The 13,999-nt window shown below is 43.2% G+C and overlaps 1 protein-coding gene across 2 annotated transcripts in view; it reads right to left on the bottom strand.

The window, feature by feature from the left end:
• The window catches only part of znf407 (zinc finger protein 407), a 147,226-nt gene that overhangs the window by 42,542 nt on the left and 90,685 nt on the right, over positions 1-13,999 (bottom strand). For both annotated transcript variants that reach the window (XM_084557005.1, XM_084557006.1), the window contains 3 exons: positions 8,813-8,896; positions 6,175-6,295; positions 78-256 (listed from right to left, as the gene is read on the bottom strand). In XM_084557005.1, the coding sequence (XP_084413131.1) occupies positions 78-256; positions 6,175-6,295; positions 8,813-8,896 (384 nt within the window). The remainder of the gene's footprint in view (positions 1-77; positions 257-6,174; positions 6,296-8,812; positions 8,897-13,999) is intronic.

Below are 13,999 nucleotides of genomic sequence, written 5' to 3'. Positions count from 1 at the left end.
AGTAGATGCTAAGCAAGCTACCATAGTGCATTACAGAATCTATATCTGTGAAAGATTAATTATTAAAAGCACATTACCTGCGTGTAGGTAGGCAAGGTCTGGGTTCTCAATATCAGAGTGACTGTCCTTCAGGTGGTTGCGGAACTCCATGGGAGAGTTGGTAGCGTAGTTACACTTGGGACAGTTGTACATCTTCACGCCCTCGTGTTTTCCAGTATGGAGAATGTGCTTCCGGATGTTCTCTGCACAGTTGGATCTGAGGGAGACAAACAAAGATAAAAAGACCTAATTCCTTTTTTGGAACGAAAAAAAGAAAAAGAAAAAAAAAGATTAAAAGATGAGAGTCATGAGGGAGAAAACACAAGATAAACGCTTGGCAACACTCCCAAGAAATGTTTGCTGTACTAACATTTTATTTTAGTTGTAATGATGACACACACTCTCACACACACACACACACACACACACATATATACACAAAAATGAGAAATCTCAAGCTGGGCTTTGGAGCTGAGGGAGGAGCCATGTTTGGACAGGCTCTCAGAGCATTCATTGCCTAAATGCGCCTCTGTGATACAGGCCCCACAATCAGCGCATGACTAAAGAGCGTCTTCATGAGCAGCAGAACAAACGATATTTACATCTGGCAAATTACTTTTTTCTCAGATATTCTGTCTTTCTTTTGTATGTCTCTCAAATATTTTCTTTGCTTGCAGTCTTTCAGTTGAGTGCGTAATGGTGCTGGGCGCAGTATCCAGAGGTCTACTGAATGCATTAGAGATATACGTGTGAAGACATCCCTTATGCCGTACGCGTCTTTTGCAGCTGTACGAAAGGTGGAGGATTAGGGGTGCATGTTGTGTGTCTTTGTGTGTGTGAGTTTGTGGGTCTTTGCGCTGGTCAGATAGGGCAGGCCGAGCACTGAGCTACTGCGGGGTATAGGATGTAACGATGTCAGCTCAGAGAGTCACACACAACCGTCTGCAGATTAATGATGCTGCCTGACCTGGTCCCGGGCTCTATCTAAACACACACACACACAAGTGTTAGTGAAGCCCTGAATGGTGAAGACAAACATGCACATCCATACTGAATAGAGATATATAGAAACCCCAGTTTGTGCTAAAATAAAAATTATAAATCTGACACTGCTACACGGGGCCGAGTATACAGACATGAATCCATAAATACATACAAACACACCCACACACACGTGTGTAATGCATCATGCAAGCAAGCATGTGCAGTGTAGAACACGGTCTCACACACCATCATGCGCTGATGGATGGTGCACTCGTGCTCAGTTTGGACCTGACATTCTCGGACAGTATAATACGCAATTACTCTCCCTTATCACCTTGGCCGGGACAATAAAGCCTCACAGTGCCATAGCTCACGCCAGCCAAGGAGAGAATTTGTTTTCACTTTTGCGGAGACACCTCTCTCCATCACGGGAGCCGTAGTACACTGCGGCCTAAAAAAAACAAAAAATAAAACAGACCGGGCCCCTCATTGGGTTCTGTTCACGCCGTGCGAAATACATAAACAGCAGCTAGCGGTGAACAACGAGCGCTCTTTCACAACGCCGAAGAATGTGTTGGGATGCTGCAATCTCAACAAAAAAAAAGAAAACGCCTTTTGAGGGGAGCATTTAGAAATAAAGAAAATGGATCACTGATGACTTGAATCTTCAAAAACCAATAAAAAAAGTCTACATACTGATCACACTTTTCCATGCAGCACAGATTTAAGAAGTGATGCTAATCGTCTGGTCTAAGGTCTGGTCCCAGAGGGTCCCATCAGTACCACAGTGTTTGCCATACAATGTTAATACTATGGTGGCCCGCCAGAGTCTAAATTACTCCCCCACGGTCTCATAATGTACTGAATTTACCCTTACGAAACCTGAGAAAACGGCACGGACAACTCACGTAGGATGTGAAGCTATTTGTGTTAATCTCTAATAAAACTTGGCGTCACTGCCACTTTTTAAAAACCCGATGTTTCTGCTCTAGATTTTTTAGACCATGGAGACTTACAATTAAAGAGAGTTGTTCAAAACCCAGAGGAAACGACTCTAGACGTAACGTTAACTAGCTTAACATTACAAGAGCTAGCTAGCACAATTAAATTGCTAACTATAAATTTGTTTTATTCACTGATACTTTATTTAATCTTACGTACGTTTGTCCATGCTACGTCTCAACAGCATTACGTTTAGTATTCCTGTATGAACTGATGAACTGCCTAGGCTGCGGCTTGTCGCTAAATCCAACATCCGCATTATTACGGTAATTTAAACACGGACTGATACAAAACGCATGCTCTTATTTTATGTGCCGACATTCTGGTCCCACAAAATCTTGTGGGAAACCCTGGTACAAGACGTACAGAATTTAAAGAGTTTGTCAAAATAATTCGTATTTACACTGAACTCTAGGTTTTCATTGCGTTGTAATTATTGTTGTCTCTTTGCTAAGAACCATCACTCGCAAAACAACAGACAAATCACAGCAATCTGCTGACTTTCTTTCAGGATACTGAATTTTAAACTGTCACGTGCTCATTTGAACGCAAATGATGCCGCGAAGAAAAATACATCTCACATCGAAAGCGAACTGATTTCTTATTCTAAAAGCGGAGGGAGCATAAATAGATAAAAATTTGAAGCGAAGCTAAAAGGTTCTAAAGAGAGCGCGGGTGGATTCCTAGGGGGGCCATGCTATCTCTCAGATATGGTAATGGCGTAATTGTCATATTAAAACAACACAACGTGCGTTTAGGAGTCAGCAGGTGTCACAGTTAGTGAAAGCCCACACCAGCCCTCCTACTATACACTGTATTAATTAGTCCAACACTGTTTCAACTTCCTCCCCCACCCGTGCACTCACCATGGGAATCAGCCATCCTGATGCTCAATGGATACATCACCCCTTCTCTGCCACTTTCTGTCGCTCCCTCTCCCCCTTTATTTCAGCCATTTCCATATTCCTACCTCCCAAAGACTGTATGGTAATGGGAGAGGTGTAATTGAGAGGCGCTTCGTTAGAGGAGATTTAAATGTGTTTCTTTGTGTGTTAAGAGTCGGGAAGGAGGGAGGGGTATCGGGATCATCGGTGCTGTTTGGGTTTCATTCTGCCAAGGAGGCCTAGTTATCATCATTAATGCCTCCCCGTCCTCCCTCATCTCTCCCTTCACTTTACAAGGTCGCAAACCTTCCTGGCACTGGCAGTAAGCGTGTCATCCTCAAAGCCGCCATCGCCTCGGCTTGAAACATTATTTTAACAGGTAGATTGAGACGTGAACGGCGGCGCGGCATTCAGTAAACAATAGCAGCCCCAGAGGCACGGTAACGTGGCAGGAGTCAGAGGCTACATATCAATTAGGCCGTTTAAGATGCCACGGTGACGTTAATGAGGAAAAATATATAATAAAATTCATCGCTAACAATAAAAATGATTCATTTAACACTACAGTAAAGAAGTTTTGCGGCTTGCATAAATAGCTGTAGAATAATCAAATAGACATCATTAATTGACAGCCCAGGACTCCCTGAGTAATATCATTAGAATATTTCTACCACTATTCTCCAACTATAATTATCCTCCTCTATTATCTATCTCTGTCTGAATAGTAGATGAGTGGCATTTGATACATCAGTCACTCCGTGCTCATTTACATGCATTTGAGGGAGCAGCCATGATGGGGATAACATTGTATCAATTGACGACACGCATAACATTTAACGCCGGATATTGTAATGGAGTCAATCAAATGTATAGCGGCAGAACCGATCCATTTTCTATGAGCGGGAACTGTCAATCACACACAACTGCGTATTTCTTTACAACTGCAGCACATTTATTTCATGAGCGGGGCTTGTGTTGAAAGGTCAAACGTGCTACCTCATCTAGTAGCTCTTTATCGTGGTCAGGCCACCAGAGACCTCCAGGTTTTAAACATGTATTAGCAACCCGAAGGCGGGGAGCCCCCCCCCCCCCCCCCCCCCCCCAGCAGCGGTCGTCTGAGGCCCCGATATTCAATTCCTCATCCTCACATTAGTAAGTCAGCAGGGCGTTTCCACAGCCTCCCTCCCCCTACCTTTCACCCCCTTCCTTTCACCCCCTTCCCTCCCCTCTGGACCCTGTCGGAACCCTTGGGGCCACCAAAATGTTAATTGGGCTTCTAATTTACTGTTTCATTTGCCGCTATCTGTAATGATCATTATGTATCAGCGAGGGAACAATGGGGCCAGGAACATTTGGCTTGCTCTGCCGTATAATACCTTTCTGATAGGGGGGTTATTTCAGTTCAGCAGATTCATTTTGTTACCAAAAATCTCACCTCAAGAGAAAAACAGCGAGTCAGTGTTAGAAGTTTAGAAGTATCCCACAAATAATCAATCAGTAGTTAAAGCCACCGACCTGGTGAGACTAACTTTTGCCACAGACTGATTTTCTGATTACAATGAACGAATAGCGTACATACAGCACTGTAACGTTTTCTATCAAATGTGGGATACCCCAAAAAAAAGCTGAAACAAGGGCAACTGGTCTCGTAGGGTTTCCTGAAGCCATCTCACCACAAATCCGGTTCTGAACTGTTTTTTTGTTTGTTTGTTTTTAGATAAACCATGATCTGAATGACTATGAACCTTCACAGACACTTTCTGTTCTGTCAGTATGCTAGCATGTTCTCAATGACTCTGCTAACATACTGATGTACTTTTTTTATTGTATGCTATTCAAATAATCTTCGTTTAAATCATCTTAGCATGCAAACATTTTGTAATAGCAAACGTGTAATGCATAGATCTGAGACTGACTGGACAGTTTTACTAAGTATTTGGTCATAAATGAAAAAAAGCAGACCTGGATAAAATCACAAACTATTATTTTTTTAATGTTTTGGCATAATATCTGGATTATTTTTGCGTAGTCAATGACTACTAGGGATGCACCGAATATTTTATCACCGAAACAACTTGGCCGAAACAGGATGTTGTGATGACGCAAGCAACAACCGCAGCCAGCACGGGAATGTCTGCAGTGTGGACGCATTTCAATATATAAAGTACTATATAAATATTATATAAAGACCCACTGATAGCGATTTGCGAAACGTCTAATGCTGAAATTTCAAGAGGTGTGCATCTGCAAAGTCCTTCATTTCCGGTTTTCGGTTTCGGCCAAGAATTTTCATTTCGGTGCATCCCTAATGAATACTTTGGTGAACTTATCATTTAACATGATTTCTATCAGTAATCCTTCACCATTTTATTCAAACATTTACTTACAATAACATATAACATACCTTATATTAAATCACAAAAGCCCTTCTCTGGCTGATCATGATAACATTAGGCTCAAGGTGACATAATCCTTTGATAATTGCAAAATAATAGCCTGAACAATTATTACTTGTCTGCAATTTTTTTTTTTTTTCAAAGTTAAATTGCAAGCAAAAGGCCGATGAAACAAGTCGCGAGAGCTTCGCTGCAGCGGAGCAGGTGCAGCAAGCTGCTGAAATGACTTTGTCACAGAGAGGAAGAAACAAATGAAAAGTACATCTAAAACCAATGATGGGTTTGAGATCATTCTCTTTCACACTCTTCTGCCACAACCTGACGAGGAAGCACCGGGTGAGAGAAAAGGGAGAAAGACAGAGGGGAGAGAGGGATGGAGATAGAGAGAGATGGAGATGTGCAACGCCAGCCAAAACTTTTTCAATTTCACCGACAATTTCCTGTGTAATTACTGATGTGGTATGATGGTGTTTTAATGACAGGGACCTGCCAGTGACAGTGATATTGTGTGTGTGTGTGTGAGGAAAAGAGAGAGTGTGTATGTGTGTGTGTGATGGGGAGATCTGGCTGGGCCTGTTGATGATGGCAGAGTGATGAGATGGAGTTGCGTTGTGGAGATTAGACCTGCCTGCCCTCCACCTCTCACAACCAACCTTCACACACACAACCATACGCACGCATTCACACACAAAGCCCCTAACCGCCCCCCCCCCCGCTCCATCCACCCACACCACCCTACAGTGCCACCTGCTATCTCATCATCACACATCCCTTCCTACCTACCCCCACACCTATCAACCCCCTGATCATCAGTGCCACAGCGGTGGCCATCAACGCCACCAAGCGTGCGCGGGCCAATGAGCCGGTACCTGTAGTCGCACCAGGGGCAGCGGTATGGTTTCTCCCCGGTGTGAACGCGTTTGTGGCGAGAAAGGTGGGACTGCGTGGTGGAGGCAAAGTTGCAGAGCTTGCATTTGAAGGGTCTCTCTCCTGTGGGGTGGGGGTGGGGGGGTTGAAAAGATAAAGAGAGACAGACAACAGTGGTGAGACCAAGGTCACAATCTGGTGGGAGCCGACAAACACACAAACACAGTTATAGAGGTTACAACTGACATGATTTGGCTCACAATGTGACACTGTACTGTAATACTTCTGTTCGCAAAATATACTCTACTAACAAGCTACAAATATTTCACACAAAGGCACAATTTCACGTATTATTCTTTCAAGGCGATGTCTGTCAATATATATGTCGAAAACTAGGGATGCACCGAAAACCGAAAAAGCACTTTTAGGCCATTTTCGGCCGAAAAATTGCTGTGATTTGTTGCTTGCATCATCACAACATCCTGTTTCGGCCGTGTTGTTTCGGCCGCGTTGTTTCGGCGATAAAAGGCTGAAATTTTTCGGCCGAAAACCGAAAATGCACTTTTGGGCCATTTTCGGCCGAAAAATTATCGCCGAAACAACACGTGCAAGCAACAAATCACAGCAATTATTCGGTGCATCGCTATCGAAAACTTTTCATACCGAAGACTGTCAATAAAAACCGAATTAATTGAATGAAAATGATTTAAACTAATGTGACTGAAAACAGTGAAAAGAAAACATAACAAATCTTTTTTTTGTTGTTGTCTTTTGTTTTAAATATTGCATCATTGCACTGGCTCTACGTAGACTGGATAGAGGAGTATACACCAAGCTCAAGCCCAGACGGAGAGCCGCTCTGTCCCTCTCCTCTGGAGGATGCTGTAAGTGATTTCCAAAAAGAATTTCTAATTTTTTACGTCCTCAGACCATAGCACTATTTTCCACTTCAGCTCGGTCGGTTTTAACTTGCATCTGCAGATGCACCGACAAACTGTGTTCACTTTTCAGAAGTCTCTCTGAGGACATGCAGGGATTATGTATATTTTTAATGCAGTTAAAAGGTCACGGAAATTCAATATTGGTTTTCAGGTCGCTTATTCACAGAGATTTCTCCAGATTCTCTGAATATTTTGATTAAATCCTCATATTTAACATTGCATAAGCAGCCTCGCACAGAGAAGCAGCGAGCCCATCCTCCTCTTTACCTCGGAAAACCCTCAGCCTCTCTGGGATTCTCTTTTTACACCCAATCATGTTAGTGATCTGTTGCAATTAACCTCATTAGTTGGGAGATGTTCCACCAGGTCTTTTTTTTATGTTTAGCCTAACAAACTATTGTTGCCCCTGTCACTGTTTTTTTTTTTTTTGGTGCTTATATCACAATGAGCACCTATTCCAAAAAAAACAAACAAAAAAAAAAAAAAAACAGAAAGAAAGAAATTTCACAGTTTAGTACCGTTAAATTTAATATGTAGCTGCTGTATCATTTTCAATTAAACGCAGGGTTTAAATCATTATATTAGGTTATATGATGAACAGGATTTTGGCATCAATCTAAATGGGGAATTGAACCATTTATTGTTTACTGATTATTAGCATGATAAGTTCTGGGTGGTTTGGATATTCTTAAATGTCCACATTGTCTCTTTTATCTATTATTAAGCATGAAATTCAATAGATTCAGCGTCCAGTGTTAATTACCGCCTACTCACTTTTGGCATGAATTGTGCATGAAAGCTGGGAAATGTGGATGTACAATATAATAGTACAATGTGACTTTAAAGTGGCCTTTAAATCTAAATCTGCCATCAGTCAATCTCGCCAAGAAAACCCCGTCAAATAAGAAACGGCGCTCATGTGGGCCTGCATGACAACGGATCTCGAGCGTGGAGCCGAATCAGCGGAATTGACACGTGTCAACACGGGAGACGACGGCAGAAATTGGAGGTTTCGGGGGGAAACGGCAGGAAAAACTAAATGAATTATGAAAACCTAAATGAATATTTATAAGTGGATTCTTGATCGTTGGACGCCTGCCAGACAACGGTTAAGAACAGCATTTGTTTCACTATCTCGGTTTACCAAAAAACGCTCGTTATTGACAGCCTATCTGAAAAAGGCAATTTCCCTAAGCGACAGAATGACATGGTGAAATGATAACTGAAATTAAAAATCTCAGATTCAGTCAGCCATACTGGTACACATGCCTATCACCGACAGCAGCCTGTCACACTGATGTGCCTGCGCGGGAAGTGTGTGTGTGCGTGTGAGTGAGACACTGTGCCGCTGTTCAGATCTCAGAGTATCAGTTTCCATCCAGGATTCAACCCTCGTATTGTCTTCCCGTCAGTCGTGCAGCTTTTGTCCTCCCGGATCAAGTCTGAGTCAGTCTGTTTATGAAATGTATCACCTAAGTCGGTATTACACATTGTTAGTCAACTACTTTTCAACTAATTACTAATATTGGACACGTCTTTGAAGAATTCACGGGCAGTATAACCACATTTATATGTAACTATGTGATGTACAAACATTTGAGACAGGTCACATTTGACCTGGAGGACAATACAAGGAAATTAGTTTGCATCCGTAGATAAGTTTGCGACACGAGTTGAGGAAGTGTGCGTTGTTTCGTACCTGTGTGTTGGCGTCTGTGTTTGGTCAGGGCGTGCCTCGTGCCTCCAGCAAAACCACACAGGTCACACAGATAGGACTTTTCTCCTATAGAGGCAGAATGAGAGAAGGAGGGAGAGAACATTAGGGACATGAGGGATGAAGAAACCAGAGTGAATGATAGACAGCAGGTACCTGAGGAGGAGAAACAAACTTTTGTTTTATTTACATTTTTGAATATACTCTAATTCTAAGCCTAAGCCTCCTTCAATTTCCCTGCGGAAACCTTCCAAAGGGATCAATAAAGTTATCTATCTATCTATCTATCTATCTTCAGTAGATGAAAAAAAAAATACACATAACATTATGACCACCTGCATAACACTGTCTCCCTTTTGGTGCCAAAACAGTTGTGACTCATCAGAGAATGGACATGGGCCTTCTGAGGGTGTCCTGTGGTGTCTGGTAACAGAATGTTGTTAGTGGGGGCCTTTGGGTCCTATGGGTTGAGGGGAGGGGCCTCTGTAGATCATCCCACAGATACTTGATCAGTTTGGGATCTAGTGAATTTGGAGGCCAGGTCAACATCTTGTGCTGGTTCTTCATGTTCATGTGTTTTTGTGAGTCTGCATCCTGCTGGGGATGGCTGCTGCCATCAAGGAGTGTCATTTCTATGGAGTGGGGGTGCCTGGTCTGGTCTAGGTGGGTGTTACATGTTTAAGTAACATCCACACAAATGTCAGGTCCAAAGGTTTCCCAGCAGAACATTGAATTGTCACAAGATGTTCAATGTCATTCACTTCTCCTGTCGGTTTTAATGATGTGGCTGATCAGTGAAAATCAACGATTAATTCTAGTAGATTACAACTTGAAACAATCAGGCAGTCATGCAGGTTTTGAACAAACCCTTCAGTTAGACATTCTACGTAAAAACGTAAACAGTTGAATCTTTAAATAGCAGGTAGTGCTAGTGACACACTAAAATAATAGCTGTTGGCTACTTAACCTGAGGAACATTTTTCTCAAGCTTGTTGAGTCTAATACAGTACAGAAGATCCTGACTGGAAAACATGAAAATGATGCAAGCCCCTGTTCAGAGGACGTATCACTCTGTTGGATTTGTTGGAAGTGAAACTGTACAACTGTGACGCCGTTTTTATGGTGTGTCCTGCACCGTGTACACTACTCTGACCCCTGTCGGCGGCTTTTCGGACTGTTCAGTGCGTTGATTATCCGGCATAATAAGTTGGCTGGAGATCTCTCTCTCTCCGATTGGCTGTTTGGAGAACCAGTGCAAGAGAAGAGAAAGGACGAAACCTAATCTCATCTCATGCTATTATCCAGACAGAATGAAGTGCAGGCCCACTGATCTGCATCAATCAGGAGAGGCTAGCTCTGTTCGAGAGTTTGTAGCATCTTCCTAGCCTCAGAGCTAAAAGTAGCTCTCCCGGTTTTCCTCTCAAGCAAGCACAGAACATATGTGTTGGGTGGCAGATGACCGTAGTCTTTGCAGTGTGTGACAAGTGCAACCTTTTGGCCCAGACGCAGGTGACGTGAGGTTAGATCACATCCGGCTTTTGCTGCATTTGTTGCATCCGTATTACCCTCAAACGACTACGTAAAGCTACATAGTTTGTGAAATTGATTTTGTTTCAGCTGTTTTCCTTCAACTAAATAAAGATCAGCGTACTTAATAAGTCACCAGTTTCATTTCAATCACTTTTAATTTCAAAGTTGCATCGACTTTAATCGAAAACGAGCACAATTAAATAGTAAAACTGCAATCTCAAATATCATGGGGCGGCAATAAGCAAAGGGTGATTGAATCGGATTCATGAAATCCTTGAATCCTGTGAGAAAACAGAGGAAAAACAGAGAGAGGCTTTCTTCCGACGGCCGAGGTGCCGTTGAGCAAAAGCCTGAGAGATCAAGTTCAGACGAAGAGGGAAGGGAAGAGTGAGACAAAGGAGGATGTGTCGAAGGAGAGAAAGTGAGAAAAGAAAAGACAGACTGAGCAGATGAGCAGAGGGTCTAGTCGTCTAACAGATGAGCCGAGCAGAAGTCACAGATCACTAGTGTATATCCATCAGAGCTCTCATAGCTAACTAATTCCTCCAATCAGATGGATCCGTGTAAATATGTCAAATGGGGGACGGGAAATTGCCAGTGTGGTTTATTGACTGTGATAAAATCTGAAAAGCACCGCTGAACATAATTACATACTTGTCAGAGCCATAAAAATTAGCTTTATTATCAATGGGATGGTTTTGTACAACTTCATTTGGGGGCGATGCCTTCCAGATGGGGAGCGTGGAGAGCTTTTTTACACTCCTCCTCTCTTCTCTGCATCTGGCTCTGTCATTAACAGCATGATGGTCTCTCTTGGTCTCTCTCTCTCGCTCTCTCTGCCATGCACACAGGCAGACGCACAATCCGACACACTCGCACACAGCGACATTTGTGATAGGACTCACTCTGGGAAAAAACGCACACACAGACGTGCATGCAAATCCGTGCATGCAAATCCGTGCACACACACACACGCAGGCACAAATCAAACCGCATGTGGTGTGATATACAGTATGTATGTTGCGCACGCGTTCAGACGTGCATACACAGCGTGCATGTATGCGCAGCTGAGATCCCCATCACCTAAACAGTCATCTAAATGCTGATGTTGAACTCCGGCTCTTGCCACACACTGATAACACATTTGGGTGACTCTTCCAGCTGGGCCTCAGCAGTGCTCCGCTCCTCATCTGCACAGATAGCAGCTTTCAGCGAGTCCACAGAGACAAAGCAGCCTCAAGTTTCCTCTATTACACCCATTTAAAGCCACTCGACTGTGAGAAGAGTTTTAATGCAGTGCCACTTAGAGGGGAAGAAAAACAGCCTTAAAAAAAAGGTGCATTTGGTAGCCGACTCAAACAGGTTCACTTTTCAGTCCCAGTGTGGATGGCCTTTAAAGGAACAATGTTACCTTATAAATTAATGTCTATTCTGCTTTTTTTTTTTTTTAAGGTAGCTACAAGAAATCACTTGCCTTAAATACCAGCAATGGAGGAAAGCCTGTATATGTGTTTTGCATTTTTCTACAGCTGTGGAGTATGGATTTTCTGGCACAACTTCCAAAGTACATGGAAGAGGGAAAGAGGTATAAAGTGGTCGAAGCGTCGCTTGTAGCATATTGAACAACTTTACATCCACACATTTCAGCCTGTGGCTTGAAAACGCTTATGAAGACCAGAGTTGAGAACATCTAACACATTTTACAACCTTGAATATCAAAGAAGTAATAAACATCTATGGGTGTTTTTATTACACCCAAAACTGAAGCTCATCCCTCAGTGGAGATTCTCAGTCATCCACGTCGCGATACATCCAAAAACAAAGCCAAAACAACGGCAGCTGGACTTGTTTGAGTTTCATTGAAGTGGCTTCTTCAGTTGTAAGTGACTGGTGGGGAGAAGTTAGTCAGAGGAAACAGATGGTTTGAAAGAGGAGTGAAGGAAGCCATATATGTAAAACCCTTCTCTGAACAGTCTTAACATCTACCCCCAACAACGTTCACCCCTATTTACTCCTCTAGTCCGCAGTATTTTGGCCATTAATGGGCTGTTAGAGTGCTACTAACTAAAACTAAAACAGGACCCAGATTACTTCCAAACAAATCCCTCCAATTGCAGGTGAGGATTTATAGGCCGTTGAGACTTCTGTGTTAAGTTGACGCAGAAGCTACGGCGCCATAGTTGACGTGCACCTCCCCAGAAATGTAACTTTGTGCTGAGGCCACAAAGACATCAAGAGCTGTCCGCTTGGTAGTGGGGTGTTTCCGCTTTAGTATTTCCGGCTGCTTCTCCATCTCCGCAATTTTCAAATTGATTGTTTTGGATCAATAAAGGTGGAACACATCGCAGGAAGTGGAAAGCGAAAGTAGGAACAAAAATTAACCCGACTGGAAAAAAAGACACAGCGCCAACTAGTGTTTGGGAGGTGTTTTTACAGAGCAAGTCAGACTGACGAGCGTGTAAGTATAAATGGCTCGCACCGCCGATGGCCATGTGCATAAGTTCCAGCGTCTATCTCCTGCAGTACCCTAAAAGAGCCTTTAAAGTTAATAGATCCTAGTCAGGTGACTTTCAAGTGTGTGCCGCCAACAGATGTTCAAAATAAAAAGTCCCCAGCGGTGGATGGGTGGTAAAACGTCTTCATGAAAACCCAACCCAAGTCTCACAAAATAATCAAACACCACCACAGCCTTCCACTGACTTTGAATCAAATTTAGTGCAAAACATTTGTGAGAAATACTACATGTGTTAAACTTTGGGTCCAAGTGTTCTTACGTATTCTACACTGATTGTAGAGGAATTTTGCTCAAGGCTTTTGGTTAAAATATTTTATTTAACAAATGGTGTTATTCCTGTGTCTCTAAACTCTACATGAGCTACTAAGCATCTGGTCAGACCATTTCTCCCTACCAGAAAAACAGCGGCAGTCCCTCCTCCCCTCCCAGCCCCGCCTCTCCCCCCCCCTCCTCTCCATCTCTCATTACACCCAACGCTACAAGACCCCACCACAGAAAAATCCATAACCATCGATCCCTACGCCCAGCCGCGGTCGCCACAATTATTCTTGAGGAGGAAACGTTGGCGATAAATTACATGTGTGCTTTTCATCTGCTGTTCTGCGGGGTTGAGCCCTCCGAGGACCCGGGTGGGGACAGCGAGGTGGGGCGGCGGAAGAGTGACGCGCCGCTGTCAACACAGGAGGAGCTGCCTGTCCGAAGCAGCGGGGTGGGGGGGGGGCCTTCCACCCAACGTAACCCTGCACTGACTGCAATCATTTGCGGTTCGGGGCTAAGCTAAACATTTAGATGAAACATTAACCATAAAACTATGTGTTTATCCTTTAGCAGAAACTTTTGAGTCTTAGTCTAACCTGATCTCGAACATCAATCCTCCCGTGTTGAGGTGAAGGCCAGACAGCTGCAAACAAATGTAAATCAGGGCCATAGTTACAAACATTTGTTAAAAGGAAGCCACAGTCTAGCACCAGTCTAGCTTACCGGCTAATGCGTCTGCACTGAGAGCCCTTAAACTTCTTGACTATTTGAACATCCCCATCACTTCTTCTCTTTTGTTCCCATGATACACCTCAACCCTCAGCCCTTACCGGAATTAAAAATGCCTTATTGCGAGACAATAAAAGAAC

This window comes from Chelon labrosus, assembly GCF_963514085.1.
Source record: "Chelon labrosus genome assembly, chromosome: 12".
Lineage (NCBI taxonomy): Eukaryota > Metazoa > Chordata > Actinopteri > Mugiliformes > Mugilidae > Chelon > Chelon labrosus.
The sequence above is the reverse complement of the archived record's forward strand: the minus strand, read 5'-3'. Positions and strand labels throughout refer to the sequence as shown.